Source organism: Paralichthys olivaceus, chromosome 13 (genome assembly GCF_024713975.1).
Source record: "Paralichthys olivaceus isolate ysfri-2021 chromosome 13, ASM2471397v2, whole genome shotgun sequence".
Lineage (NCBI taxonomy): Eukaryota > Metazoa > Chordata > Actinopteri > Pleuronectiformes > Paralichthyidae > Paralichthys > Paralichthys olivaceus.
Genome location: NC_091105.1, coordinates 9,746,027 through 9,760,385, shown reverse-complemented (window position 1 = coordinate 9,760,385; position 14,359 = coordinate 9,746,027). Strand labels below are relative to the sequence as shown.

Here is a 14,359-nt window from a genome sequence, read left to right as displayed (position 1 = left end):
TTGTGAAAAATGAAAAGTAAACTTTTTAAATGTTTGTAATTTATTAATACCTCATAGACATTTTTTCCCATATATATAATATACAGTTTCAATAACCAGGTATTTCACATTTGTTTCTCCATTCTCAATGTTTTTTCCTTTGCAAACCGTAAGTAGTTGGACTAAAATTATTTACATCAAAAAAAGTGATAAAAATGTGAAACAAAAGACAAGTCATAAACAATAGGGTAGAATGACAGAGGGATGCCATCTGTTTGTAATATATACAAAAGGAGGAATATGTTGGAACCTAAAGCATTAGATAATGGGTTGAGCTCCATAGATATTTTATTTCGTTCCCTTGCTGTTTATTTTTAAATGTAGAAGAGTCCACAAGTTGTGAGGAATCCTTTTCTTCCATTTGATGTCAGAGTTCCGAAAGCAGTACTAAAGTACTCGCTTGTGTTGTTTTTCAAATAGCAACACTACAGAGGATGGACGCAATAACATCAACACCCTGACAATGCAATCCAAATGAAAACTACCAATTAAATAACCAATGTCCAATCAACATCCTCCTGAAACTATGTCAACAAAAAAATACATTATACCCTTAATAACTATATTTTATTGCAGGGGTGCAGGTGTTCATGTTGTTAGGCCCAGGCTCTGTAAATGCCAAACCTATTATATTCCAATATGCCATACAGGGCTCAGCTGCAGGTTTTAGTGAATCTTTAAGTGACTAGAGAGTGAATGGTTTATGATATAAAGTTTCCTCAGAAGAGTGTATTGGAGCAGTGCATTTCATGAAAGATGGAAAAGGAGTAGAAGTAGAGCAGACATGGGCTTGATCTTGATCATCATCATCATCATCATCATCATCATCATCAATCTAGGCTGGTTTGTTATGAGGCAAAAAAAAAAAAAAACTAGAGATCTAGCAGACCTCAACTGAGTGTTAAGACGTCTGTTCAGGTATCTGTGTACGTGGTTGAGGAGAAAGGCATTGAAACAGAAAATAAAAATACAAAAGAAACAATAGACTGAGATGATTACAACTGCAAAAGAGATGAAGAGAGGGAAGTAGAGAAGCGTTTTGTCTTCCCGATGTGTTGGTGAACGTAGGCAGGGAGAACGGAGGGATGAAACAGGTGGGCGTCTCAGAAGGACCATCTCTCCTGTGTGCGAGGGTCCATGGAGAGGGAGGGGGACTCTGATGGGGGCTGGCTGCTGCTGTCTTCACCGTTCAAACTCTTCCTACACACTGGACATGTGTCATGCTGCGTGGCCACAGAACAGAATGCACATAACATAACATTAGCTTAAGGCAGTTTTCTCACAAGAGTTTTAACAAGAGGACTTCCTATTTTACTTCTGTTCTTACCTCTGCCAATGAAATTGTGTTTTCATTGTCGTTTGTTTGTCAGCAGGATCAAACAAAAACTACTGAACCAGTTTTATTAAAAACCCAGTGAAAGGGTGGGGTATGGGGTATTACTTTTATATTGTATTTGATCATCTTGTTGGAATTTAGAGACTTTTTGACACTGATTTCCCAAGGACCATCTTGACGTCTCTTAAACTTTGCATTCAACAATGTATTCAACACGTCTGCGTACATCAAATCTATTAGAACTTTCTTTAATGAGGGCGATTTTAAGGTTAAGGATGGTAATATCTTACAATTTGAATTATTGTTGACAAGTATCACGAGAGCACAAAAGCCAGCGATGATCACTCCAACTAAATAACTGGTATTTTCTGTCACTTAAGTGTGACACAGCTTATTACTCTCAAGATCACAGTCACTCTGTACAAAATCAAGTAATTCAGCCTTTGCTGCCACCATACATTTTTACAAACGTTTGTCCCTCATTTGTGTTGGATAAATGGTTTAATTAATAAACATTCTTGAAACCTTAAAATAATCCGTCCCACTGCACTGAGTAATACATTCCTTCATAACAAAAAAACGAGGGAAATGTTTATTTTTAGGCATTATCAAACACAGTACATGGTTCTGCTACTGGAAATGTTTATTGGGCAACAAAATGAATATAAACCTGAAAAGCATTATTTATACATTTCTTAACATCATATGTGCTTGGCTGTTCTGGGAAACTATTAGGTTTTAAAATAAAATTATTCTTATATATAAGATGCTATTAAATGTTTCACTTTGGTGTCACAGACACAGGGATATTGAATTATTGGTTTTGATGTCTTCATGGCATTTATTGACAATAACAGAAATATATAATATCGCCAGCATCACCCTTTAAATTTACCCTGATGTTTCTTTGTGGATTCCCACGTAGCCAAAACGTGTTCAAATTCTCCTTGTCTCCGCCAAGAGCACTATTAATATGGCATATACTATGTGCACCACTACATGTGATATAGAGATCTATATCTTCTTTACTGTGACTCACCATTTCCAGCCATGGCACTATACAGTCTGAATGAAAGAAGTGGTTACAGGGTAACTGTCTGACTGGCTCTCCAACTGTGAAGTCCTCTTTGCACACTGGACATTCCATACAGCAGTCTGAAAGAAGAAACCATAGACATGTTTAATCACTTTATATTAATATTCTTGTGATTACAAGAGGTATTCATTAGTCACTCTCTTCAGGAGACATCTATCTTCATTAGCATCATTACATTTCTCAGCAGGGACTTGAGATGATACAAGGCTGCAGAGGATGACTAATGAATAAAAGTCTGAAAAATTACATAGACTGTCATTAATCCCAACAGGTCAGCTATCAATAGCTAGGCTGCACAATCAACCACAATGTTACAGCTCAGTGGTAAAATAGGACACACAGCATACACACAAGGTGTTGCTGAGAAAGACCAAGAGGACGTCATCTTGACATAATTTATGAAACAAACTGCTGATACTCTCAAGGTTAATGGGCATTTCGCCCCAAACACTAACAGTTTCAAAAGCTTCTCTTGGCAGTCGGCAACAGCATATGAACACAAGTGACTGTTCATGCTGTGTCTGAACGCTGCACAGACTTCTAGCCAAATAGGCATCTATTTACATAAAGACAAATGCATTCAGAGCCATTTGTTTTACCGAAAGTCTTCAACTTTATACATGTCCAGCAAGAAATGTTAACATTTATAGTTAAGGATGCACAACAAACAACTCAGATAAAGAAAAATACAAGTTCAAAAGAAGGCTTTCTTACCTGCTTGTTCCTGAGATATATTGACAGTCGGGAGAGAAGAGATCTTCTCTTTCTCTGCTGGAGGAGGTCCTGTGTTTTCCAGCTGACCTAGTAGCTACAGAAAAACACACAAAAGTTAACTAAAGAACTTTGAAACAGCAACACAAATACAAAGTCAGATGTTCTTATAAGTTTGGTTTACTTGTGTTATCACAGCGTCTAACCCTCCCTGTCCCCAGGCGTAATCTCCAGGGTTAGAGTGCAGCATCCCTGTCCTGAAAAAGATACAGATGACTCAGGCTGATAAAAAACATTTCTAACACTGCAACCCTGGCAGACGGTGTGATGCTACTGTAATGCCATCTTACCATGAGAGGGGAGGTGAGCTGGAGACTCCAGAGTTGGCAAAGAGGCCAGCAAGAAACTGTTGCACAATCCTAGCATAAAGAGAAAAGACAAATACAGATAAGTTAATATCACTGCCAAAAATAAGAAGAGTCAGGATTGTAGAAGCATTAATAGCACTGTTATTATAATAAGTGGGAGTATGTAAGGTGGAGAAAAATGCCAAGAGGAGGCTGAGGAAGCCAGAAGACTTTACTAACCCTTCCACAGCGGGCGAGCGGTCAGGCCTGCTGCTGCCTCTAGACCGGTATCTTCTCTGGCTGTGCAGGCGAGGGGGGCGTCCCGGTCCCCAGTGTTCCCCAGCTCCTAGTAGACCCCCCATAGGTCCCCCAAGGCCTGCTGGGACTGAACCCCCGATTGGTCCCCCACCCAACCCCCCCAGGTCACTGAGACCTCCCAGCCGTCCTCCAGGGAGCCGAGGTTCTGAGTCAGGGGTGTCATTGTCTGTTGTAAATGGCCGCTCCAGTAACAACAGGTGCCATAGCTACGTGAATATCACGATAAAACACGGAAGGACAACAGGTAAAGGTTTGAAGAAAGATGGATTTTCAGACAGAAGGAGGGAAATTAGAGAAAACAATAGTGAAATGATGGACAGGGGATGAAGGAAGGGGAAAGGGGGAAAAAGTCAGAGAGGGGGGAGGGTAAAAAAAAAAGACCAGGTTACTAAAACACATAAAATGTTCGCAATCAATCCCCTTTGCACACTTCCCCACCCTGTTCTCCAAGCACGTGTGTCAGCTTATACCTCTGCAAACTGTGTGGCTGTGTCATCTATCCCGTTCGCACCACCCTCTAGGAGACTGAGAAAAAGAGACAGAAGAGACATCAGCAACAGTAACTGAACAACATAAAAATGTTCAGTGTTAAGGTTTAGTGTTAACCTGGGACAAAACTGCAGAATGAGCCTCAAAACTTCAACAAGTAGTTTTTTTAAAGAAGCTCAAGAAAACGTGTTAAACATGTAACAGTGCAGCAAGCTGCTTTTGTTCTAAGCTAACACTGACAGGCCTTAATGTATCTTCCTTTCTATGAAATTGATGTTAACTAGAACAATAAACGTCTCTTACCTGGAGTCTTCTGTTACTTCCTCTATGAACCCTGAATCACATCTCGGACAGATGTACTCCTGCAAAGAGAAACAACAAAGACTGAGTCACAGAGGTGAGGAAAAATTGACAAATCGAAAAGGTGACATTCAAATGTCCTATTTCCTTAACAAACTGTCCAATAACCAAAACTATTTAGTTGACAATGATATAAAACAGAAAAGAGCTGCGTGTGTTCAACCTAGAGAATCAGGAAACAAAAAAATAATGTCTGCTTTAGAAATGTCTCTTTACTATATTCTAACATAAAATATCCTAGTCCTTGGAGTGAATCGTAAAATCACTGTAAAGACTTTTTGCTGACTGGCTTAGACAATGAAAGAACACTGTGTCAGAGAACAATATCAGTCATATTTGCATGCTGGCCTGTGTTTTATGAATGTAACCCAGTAGGAACTGCTGGTCTGCCAACCACACCTAACGCATGCAGTGTCTAACAGAATGAGGAAAACACTCCTGTCTACTGGTTCAGCCAGATCACATGTTGTTCACTCAGTGTAAGCAAGAATTTCTCAACCTTAGGTAGTTAGATATACAGATGGGGTTATAAAAGATTAGACAGATACTTATGTTTTATAATATATCTTTAACAGAAAAAAGCAGGTCACAGCCTAATATCAAACTATATATTTGTATTATGTTCAATTTGTAGATGAATGATCATGTAAATTGTGTGAGGTTTGTTCACAGGTTATCCTGTCTGTGGTATAAATGGATACATGACAGCTGATCTTTGGATATACTGTAGTAGTAGTGGGGTAATAAACTCTGTTAGCTCAGTGAAGGCATGCAGCAGGATTGAGAGTGCCTGAGACAAGCAGGCTGGCATGAAGCTGGAATATCGTGCAGAGCTCTTGTGTTTAATTGGATTAATTTGAGCTAGATGAACCAAATAAACTGGCAACCATCGACCATTTAAAATACTGCTTGACACTTACTTTTATGATCTTGCTTTTTATTAATTTAAGCCTTTTCTTTTCTTGTATTGTAATCTGAACCTTTCTTTAAACCTTTATTCATACATATTTTTGTTTTAACATATTTGATGTCTTAATAGTTCTGTTTTATGTAAAGCACTTAAAGCTGCTTTTTATCCAATGATAAGTGCTATGTAAGTACATTGATTATTATTACGAACTGAGTGTAAATGTGAAATATTCCATGCATAGGCAGAAGGGATGCATTTTAAAGCATCTGAAACTTAATATATGTCTGACCAGATCTAGATATCGCCAGTCTGCCTTCATTTTTAACTTTAAAATTGAAACTAAACGTGATCGCGAACCACAAAAGTCCCCAACTCCCTGGTCCAAGGCTGTTTCCCAGAAACAAACTCAGAAAACGAAAGCAACCTGAGGTTGGAATACAGCCACACGTCAATTTAAATGACAAAGTAGTAACACAGAGTTTCTCTCTCTCAGCTGTTTGTGTTGTTTTGAGCACAACACAAACAACACTGGGCTAATGTCCACTGTCGAGTGTCCAAAATGACAAATAATGACTTATACACGCGATCTGATGAAACGTGTCGACATTCGCTTTACGTGTCTGTTTTTTGACGAAGATACCTGCGAGTGTCAGGAGTTTAATTAGCGAGTTAACAACAACAAACGCTGCTACATGCTAACAGGCTAGCTAGGGGTTAGCTGTAGCAACCGAGCGAAACAATCGGTATTCCGGACAATGGCTGACTTGTCAACCGCAAAAATTGTACGAGAGGGCGCGGCGGGTGCGGGGAGAAAGGCGTCCGTCTTACCGGGAGTTTGGGGTTAACCTCTCCTTTACAACAGTGGCAGAAAAATCGATGCGGGGGAACAGCCGCAGCCTCCGCCATCTTCCCCAGAGCAGCACAAACACTGACGTCGGTCCTCCACAAAACCGACGACAGCTGTCCACCTCCAGCCCAGCATGCACCGCGCCTGAGCCGGGGGAAACCCGGGCGGAGCGAGGCGAGCCGCCGTGGAGCGGAAGTGTGTGTCCGTGTGTGTTGACAACGAGAAAAAGAAGCAGCGCGTGTTCGGGAGATGTTTAAAAACGATCATTTCCTCTGTGAAGAAAGGTTCGTGAAAAGAAAACAGTCTGTGTACGTTATGGTCAGCGCTATTAGCAACTAGCTAGCCGTTAGCTAGTTTGGCTAGTGTGGTCTGTAGAAGTGTGTTCATCTATCAGACAAGTGAAATGTGTCCAACTGGCGGTTTATTATTTCAATCATTAAGTATTTATTGTTATATGACAAGGTTTTGACACAACAGGACAACTAAGCAGACACGTTTCTGTAGTGCAAAAAGTTTTAGGCATTAAAAGTGAAGTGAATGTTATACTTTCAAGTTACACACTGAATAATAGCTCAGTTAATAGTGTTGTAAACAGATAGGAACCAGGGCAATTAGAAAACAATGTCAATAATGATCCCAATATGAGTCCATCATATAGTGATTATGGATTGTGTAAGCACAGTGAGGAGGTGTAACAATATTTAATCTTCCTTAGATTTGTTCAAATGTTTTGCTGTTTATTAGGTGTTTTGTCATTTTATCTGCACATGAAGAAGAGTTTAAAACGTCAACTGTCACTCAAGAGCAAACATCAGTTGTTAAATTTTAAAAGAAATAATAATGTGACATTCATTGTTATAATTATAGATGTAGACTGATATATATTTATTTTTATATCATTTTGGGCCCAGCTGTAGTTTGTTCTAAGCATCTTTGTTAACCTGTGACACTTCCCCTGTAGATTTAGGCTGACTGTGACCTCACAACATCCCAGACAGACTCCATGATGTTAAGATAATCTGTAGGAACCACAGCATTTGTTGCAGGACTCCTCCTCCTTCTTCTTCTTGTCACAGGAGATAATCCTTTTTTTGAGTCTGGATTTGTTTCTAAATTGTGTTGTCAAATCGTAGGTTGAATCTGGGACTGATCCAACACCTGCTTGATGATATTGAATGATTCATAAGAATCTAAACATCTAAAGTGCCCTTGCACTTTGCTGTACATCTAGCTGGGTACTTGGCATTTCCAGTCTGTAGCAGTTTTGAAGCATCTTTGCCCAAATGAGTCTCTTAACTTTGGCTAACAGAGTACTCCAGTGATATAGATTTGTGTGACCATAATGTTTGGTGAGTCTGATATAATAGAAGAAGAAGGTCAAAATCAAAACAGCAGGAGTCAAGATGATCTCACTTTTTCACATATTAACATAGCAACCAGTGTTTTTTACATAGCAACAGTAGCCCTCCTCCAACATCATAAAAATGAATACATTTCACACATTTAAAACAGTCATAGCTGTTTCAAGCTCCCACAATGACTACAGTGTCTTTATACATCTCAGTATTTCAGTATTAATTTCAGTAATAAAAAGCTCTCATGTCCTGACAATGTTTTTTATTCATGCTTTGTTAAATGCAGTGTTCTGTTGATTGTTGTGTACTTGATATTGGTCTGAAAACGTGTTCTGACTCTAAATGTGAGTCCTTAAATCATTTGTGTGTTCCTGTGTGTCTGTGCAGATGACTCTCCAGGAGGTGCGTCTGTGCGGTCTCCTGCTGCGGGAGCACTTTGGAGAAGTGGTGGAGAAAGTGGGAACACACCTGCTCAGGAGTGGAGCACAGAGTCTGAGAACCATCATCCATGAGACTGGCATCTCACTGGACCTGGTACCACTCCTACTCTTACTATGTCTAGACTTATACAATCCATACCTCACACCATGGAAATATTATTATACATTACATTTTTAGCATCATATGCACTGCGCTTATGCATTGTATTTTGTTTATTGATTCTACAGCATTAGTCATTTTACTACTAGTTTTCATCTACTTGATGAGAACCTAGTATTTCTTTTTACATGACAGATCAGTTACTGTTCAAGAAACTGTATTACATGGTCAAGTATAACTTAAGGTAACTTAGCTTTGACATATGTTTCTTTTAGTGCTTGTAAAGAGACTCTTGAAGGTAACGCACCACTTTCTTTTCTGGCTGAATTTAGGTAAAGAAGTGTCTGTGTGTGCTCGTGCAGCATGGGACCTGTGTGTTCAGCTCAGGGCGTAAAGGACCTGGGAGTCCAACAGAGTATCAGACCAGCTGTAATCGGATTCTGAGAATTCTGCGTTACCCACGTTACATCTACACCGCAAAAACCCTGTATGGTGACACAGGAGAGCTAATCATAGAGGAGCTACTGCAGAGAGGTCATATGACCATGAGCAGCACCGTCAAGACAGTTGCCGACCGCCTCACCCAGAACATGGAGGGTCAGTATCTCAGTGTTTGTATTTTGTTAAAAAGAAAAAGTAATTTCTTTAGATTTGTAGTTTCTTTGGAATTGGCAACTTGAAACATTAAAGCACCACTGACATGTAGTCTTGAATACAATTACTTAATTATTACATTTGATTTGAGTGGAATGTAATTTTAGAAAGTCACTGTTTATGATATTTGTGTTTCTTATTATAGAGGGACGCAGCATGGATTACAGTGAAGTGTCATCTGCTTTCTCCAACCTTGTGGAGACTCATTTTCTTCAGCGCTGCCCTCCGCTACCTGGAGCAGGAGGAAGAGACAGCACGACTGCAGCTACTACTGTCACCCCTGCTACCCCTGCTACCCCCGCTGCCCCTGCTAACACGACCCCACCCGCACCAGAGAGCTTCCCTGACTGCTACAAGGTGCCACATATGACACTGATTGGACGAGGCAAACGACAACTCTCGACCGAGGATGGAGAGGACCAAAGGAATGCGAAGAAAGCCAGACTGGATACAGCGGTGAGTGTGAACACATTTGCTGTCTTTGTTTTCTTTCCCCTCTTTATTACCATGTATAACATTTTCTCTGTGTCCCTGACCTTTTGCTGTGCAGACACACGGTGATGAGGGGATTTACTGGCAGGTCAATTTTGAGAGGTTCCATCTTCACTTCAGAGACCAGGCCATTATCAGTGCTGTAGCCAACAAACTGGACCAGGTCAGGTTTACACACGTTTGATTGATTTTTAAGAAAAACTTGTAAAACAAAGTATGAACTCTGTTAAAGACCCATCACACTGATTTTATTTACATTAGAAGATAATTTATTTTTGATCAGAAAGATCATCTGGAAAGATGATAACTTTCGATTTAGTTTTTAAATCATAGCAAGTCAAAGCAGTTATATCTAAATACCAAGCTTTGCCTGGTATGCACAGTTAAATTAGTATTATGGTTGTTTGACAGTACAATGTTTTATCATGTTTTTAAAGTATTATTTTTAACTTTTACATCTCAGACCAGCAGTGAGATAGTCAGGACTATGCTGAGGATGAGTGAGGTGACCACCTCGCCCACAGCCACCTGCACAAAGCCCCTCTCATCCAATGAGATCTTCCGGTCGCTTCCAAGCAGCTACAACATTGCCAGACCCATCTTAGACCAATACCTCACTCTGCTGGTGGATGACCCGGTATGACCTCTGCAAGGCACGTTACATTTCCAAGTCTTCATTCACATCCAGGATTGTTTTTAAGATCAGCTCGTCTTTTTCATTTCCCAGATGGAGTTTGTGGGAAAGGCTGGTGAAAGTGGAGGAGGGATGTATGTTGTTAGTATCCTTTTTCTAAAGCCTGTGTCGTCACACTGGTTTCTGTCTTTGCATTCATGAAACACATGCAGATGTTTTTTCTTAACTCATCTGTCAGATCTACACAGAGCGCTGGCCAATCTGGCACGGGCCACACTCGAGTCTGTAGTACAGGAGAGGTAAGTGTGTGAGTGTTTAATTGTGGTCACATGTGATTATTCTGTCATCAAGAACTAATTCATTTACTCACTGTTGATCTGTTGTCAGGTTCGGCTCCCGATCAGCACGCATTTTCCGCCTTTTGCTAAGGAAACGTCACCTGGAGCAGAAGCAAGTGGAGGATTTTGCCATGATTCCAGCCAAGGAGGCTAAAGACATGCTCTATACACTGCTGTCACAGAACCTGGTCCAGCTACAGGTATGTGATGATGCATTCATGTTTCCTCTATATTGCATTTAATTGATAGTACCAAGCTTTTACCCAATGCAGACTCTGATTTAGCAGTGTGACACGAGAGAGGATGATGAGTTTTGGTTTAACTGTGCTTAGGGTTTTACTATAGCAGGGTGGCCACAGGTCCTTAGAATCCACATTGGATGGGTCTTTTCAGTACGAACATTTCTCCACTCTACCAGACCGAGGAAGAAATATAAGTTCCAGTATGCACAGCATCATTAGTCTGTGTCTGGTTTATGTGTTAAACTAATGCCTTTCTAGTCAGCCTGTTAACTAGACAACACTTGACAACAGCACAGAAAGATCTACCATAACTGTCTGATTTGTAACTGTGACAAAAATAAGAGGACAGACTGATCACTGTAATGTCTTGAGGTTTACGAGGCAAGTTCCAAATCTCTTCAAGCCAATTCTCTCAGTGTATGAACATGAGCACCTGATCCAAAAAACATCCGATCCAAAAACCCACTTTGGAAATTATTGGGCACAAATTTTTAAGATGCACCAAGTGAATGAGGCATTTTTAAAACCACGCTTTTAAAACACTGCAGCATAATCTTTTATTTCAGGTTATCACTGGGGAATTTAATAAAAGTCTGGAAATTTCACTGACATCCAACAGATTAAATGGAGCGGTACCTATTTTTTGACTCTACCTACACATCCTTGATGAACAACTCGTATAATTTTGATCTTCAGGAAATCCCAAAGACTCCCGACTATGCTCCCTCTCGTACTTTCTATCTTTACACCGTCAATCAACTCCCAACAGCAAGAATGCTGCTGCAGAACTGCTATAAGGTAAAACAGTGAACACAAGTTATTCTCATCTGTCCATGATGCAGGTTTCTGCCTTTTTCTGATTTGCACATTTATTTTCTCTGCAGACAGTCGCCAATCTCATAGAGAGACGCCTGTTTGAGACCAAAGAGAGCAAGTGAGTTTCTTATCAATAATTCTTTGTCCACTTGTTCTCAAGCCAGAGGATTCGAGGTGATCAGTTTTAAAAGTTACGCAGTTAATACAACGCATTACAGATGAATGGGCTGATTGCTTTCATTTTCCATTAACAGGCGTCTGCTGGAGAAATCCCAGCGAATCGAGGCCATCCTGGCCTCTTTACAGGCCAGTGGGGCCGAGCCTGAGCAGCTGAAAGAGGTGGAGGAGATGATCACTGCTCCTGAAAAGCAGCAGCTGGATTCCCTAAAGCTTCATATCAACAAGTAAGGACACAAAACTACAAATCCATTTTATACAGATGTTGGACACCTCTGTGATGCGGTGGTGTTACTCTTCTCATCATCTGTTTTCCAGGTTAGATTCAGCAGAGAACCAAGTAGATGAAACCATTTTTCTTCTAAAGTCCTACATCATCGCCACAGCCTCATCCACGTAGTAACTCAGTACTTCTATTTTAGTACTATGAGTTCTTGTGTATGAATGATTTCAAGTACGACCTTTTTATAGTTCATATCTGGAATATTTCAGTTTGGAATAGAATAAAATATAAATAGTTTTTTGCTTGTTTTTATTTTTACTGCTTGCATTATTAAATGAATAAACGGAGAACAAGAAAACTTTTCAACACTTTTAATTTCATTAAAGAACAAACACAAAACTTACGACAAAGTGACTTTTCGAAATGTAAAACCATGAAGATTTCTGTATATTAAATAGAAGTATTGTGGTTTAATACACACTGGCGTTCTTTAGAATAAAAAAAATAAAAAAAGATTATTTACACAAGTGCTCCCGACGCTGGAAATGGTGGGTAGTGCATTTCTATTTGACCCCCGTGATGCTCTCTTTGGTCCTGAAAGTCCCAGTTGCATCTGTGTCGCCAATCCAGTCCAATCTGTGGACTCGGCTCATGTCGTAGTTGTCATGGCAAATGACTGTTGTCATGGCAGCAGAAATTGGGCTCAGTCCTCATGGTTCTCATCCTCTGCTCTGTGTTTGCGTGTGAAGAACCCCAGCTGATGATGAGGGAGATAAACATTGATATTCTGACCACAGCATGTTCTGGTATTTTTAACGTATGTTTTGATATGAGATCATTTCAGGGGTTGTGAAGAGAGCAATAATATATTTTCAAAAAAAGATTTTAGACTAGCAATACTTCACCCATATAAACCAAATATCAACATTGTAAATTGCTATGCTTTTACAAAAGTTTGAGGTGAAGTGTAACATGAAAATACCTTCCACAGTACGAAAATGATGAGGGCGAGTAGTAGCAACCCTCCGATGATGCTGCCGATCAGAATCCAGAGTGAAATGGGAATAGCTCGGCCCTTTAGCACCTCCAGAACAGTCTAGAGGAAAACATAAAGGGAGAGGAAACAGAATGTAAATATTCATCTCATTCTGCCATTGAAAAATCCTGCTGTCGTCCTCTCACCTCCCTCCAGTCTGTTCCTGTGTCCAGAGTGATGAGGTTAGTCTCCTGAGCTGCAACGCGATAGGCACCCATTATCCTCACTGACTTATATTTGGCCTACAGAAGGAGACGCAGTTGCAATTAGTGTCACAGGACACAAGATTTCGGCTGAAATGAATGTGTGCCTGTGTTTGTCTTACTTTTCTGAAGAAGTCATCATGGACTCTGCGGCTGACGCGAATAAGTGCAGCCTGTCCTCTCAGAAGCTGCTGCACTTCACACACAACCTCTGTGCACCACGACCTGCTGCAGTTCTACACACACACACAAATACACAAACAGGTTTATTAACGTGCTGATGCTGCACAGTGTTCAGAAGCTGTTGTGCTGCCAGGGGCCTCACCAGTATGTCATTCTGCATCATGTCTTCTGGATGTAAGGGACGCACATCTCTCTGTCGGGCCTTGAGCTGGGCCAGATCACTCAGCACGCTGCAGTTCACTCCTGTAGCCTGGGGGGGGCAATTAAAATATGTCAGATTGGATATAAAGAGGGAGATACAGACACTCGAAGGAAAACGTTACTCACGTTGTAGGAGAAGACCTCACTGACAGTCATGAACACTCTGTCTCCGGCAGCCACAGAGGGCAGATGCAGCCTCAACACCAGATTACTCACAGAGTAACAGCCGAGGTTCTGCAGCTGTATGAACAAAAACAAACAACGCTTTATCGGAAGTTACATAAAACCTGAAAGTCATGGCTTGACCTTAAATTTGAGACATACCCTGAGGTGTGTGTAGAACTCTGGTCCAATCGCCTCTGACACTGTCCGCGTGGGGTGAACCTCGTATCGGTTCAAATTAGAGTCACTGCACAAAAACACAGAAAAAAGAAACCTCATTTAAATATTCAAACACACACAAAAAAAGAGAAGCTTAAATATATTTATGCCGCGCACGCACACCTGCTGACAAACAGGTCCGGTTCATACTGAACAAAACTCTGCAGCTGAACACTGTTGTCACCCAGCGTATCCTCCCTCTCCACACTGTCACTGTAAAAGAAACAGATCATATAAATTATCATTGCCTTTCAGAGAAGACAAATATAACCCGTCCATCCATCGTGATGGACCGATCATAGACTATGATTACAACAAGACTGCTTGATATAAAATATACCTACTCCACCATTACTGGCAATAACTCCTCAATTCTTATGTGTAAATACTTGAAACATTGACACTCTTTTCCATTATGTTACAAACTGATT

General features: G+C 40.5%; 3 protein-coding genes across 3 annotated transcripts in view; 1 reads left to right on the top strand and 2 right to left on the bottom strand.

Moving 5' to 3' along the window:
• Nucleotides 1–22: 22 nt before the first annotated feature.
• On the bottom strand, nt 23–6,677 carry rnf115a (ring finger protein 115a). The gene is made up of 9 exons (XM_020093336.2): nt 6,435–6,677; nt 4,640–4,698; nt 4,318–4,372; nt 3,770–4,053; nt 3,533–3,601; nt 3,367–3,439; nt 3,186–3,279; nt 2,415–2,530; nt 23–1,262 (listed from the first exon to the last, which is right to left on the bottom strand). Exons 1-9 carry the CDS (start codon nt 6,510–6,512, stop codon nt 1,143–1,145), a joined length of 948 nt encoding a protein of 315 aa, XP_019948895.1. The 5' UTR covers nt 6,513–6,677; the 3' UTR covers nt 23–1,142.
• On the top strand, nt 6,579–12,282 carry polr3c (polymerase (RNA) III (DNA directed) polypeptide C). Its single transcript, XM_020093335.2, has 13 exons — nt 6,579–6,737; nt 8,196–8,342; nt 8,681–8,945; nt 9,148–9,458; nt 9,553–9,657; nt 9,958–10,131; nt 10,222–10,273; nt 10,367–10,427; nt 10,516–10,666; nt 11,405–11,506; nt 11,593–11,642; nt 11,779–11,928; nt 12,020–12,282. Exons 2-13 carry the CDS (start codon nt 8,196–8,198, stop codon nt 12,099–12,101), a joined length of 1,650 nt encoding a protein of 549 aa, XP_019948894.1. The 5' UTR covers nt 6,579–6,737; the 3' UTR covers nt 12,102–12,282.
• The window catches only part of itga10 (integrin, alpha 10), a 27,014-nt gene continuing 24,935 nt past the window's right edge, over nt 12,281–14,359 (bottom strand). The window contains exons 23-30 of the mRNA XM_069537612.1: nt 14,052–14,141; nt 13,872–13,956; nt 13,674–13,787; nt 13,489–13,596; nt 13,286–13,399; nt 13,107–13,202; nt 12,907–13,020; nt 12,281–12,681 (exon numbers count right to left, since the gene is read on the bottom strand). Of these exons, the coding sequence (XP_069393713.1) occupies nt 12,628–12,681; nt 12,907–13,020; nt 13,107–13,202; nt 13,286–13,399; nt 13,489–13,596; nt 13,674–13,787; nt 13,872–13,956; nt 14,052–14,141 (775 nt within the window). The 3' untranslated portion in view covers nt 12,281–12,627. The remainder of the gene's footprint in view (nt 12,682–12,906; nt 13,021–13,106; nt 13,203–13,285; nt 13,400–13,488; nt 13,597–13,673; nt 13,788–13,871; nt 13,957–14,051; nt 14,142–14,359) is intronic.

Coding starts and splice junctions, on each gene's coding strand:
- rnf115a (XM_020093336.2), bottom strand. CDS start 6,512: ATGGCGGAGGCTGCGGCTGTTCCCCCGCATCGATTTTTCTGCCACTGT. Junction 3,602..3,769: donor CGCTCGCCCGCTGTGGAAGG/GTTAGTAAAGTC, acceptor TCTTTATGCTAG/GATTGTGCAACAGTTTCTTG. Junction 1,263..2,414: donor TAGTGCCATGGCTGGAAATG/GTGAGTCACAGT, acceptor GTGGCCACGCAG/CATGACACATGTCCAGTGTG.
- polr3c (XM_020093335.2), top strand. CDS start 8,196: ATGACTCTCCAGGAGGTGCGTCTGTGCGGTCTCCTGCTGCGGGAGCAC. Junction 9,658..9,957: donor TAGCCAACAAACTGGACCAG/GTCAGGTTTACA, acceptor TTTACATCTCAG/ACCAGCAGTGAGATAGTCAG. Junction 11,929..12,019: donor CTAAAGCTTCATATCAACAA/GTAAGGACACAA, acceptor TCTGTTTTCCAG/GTTAGATTCAGCAGAGAACC.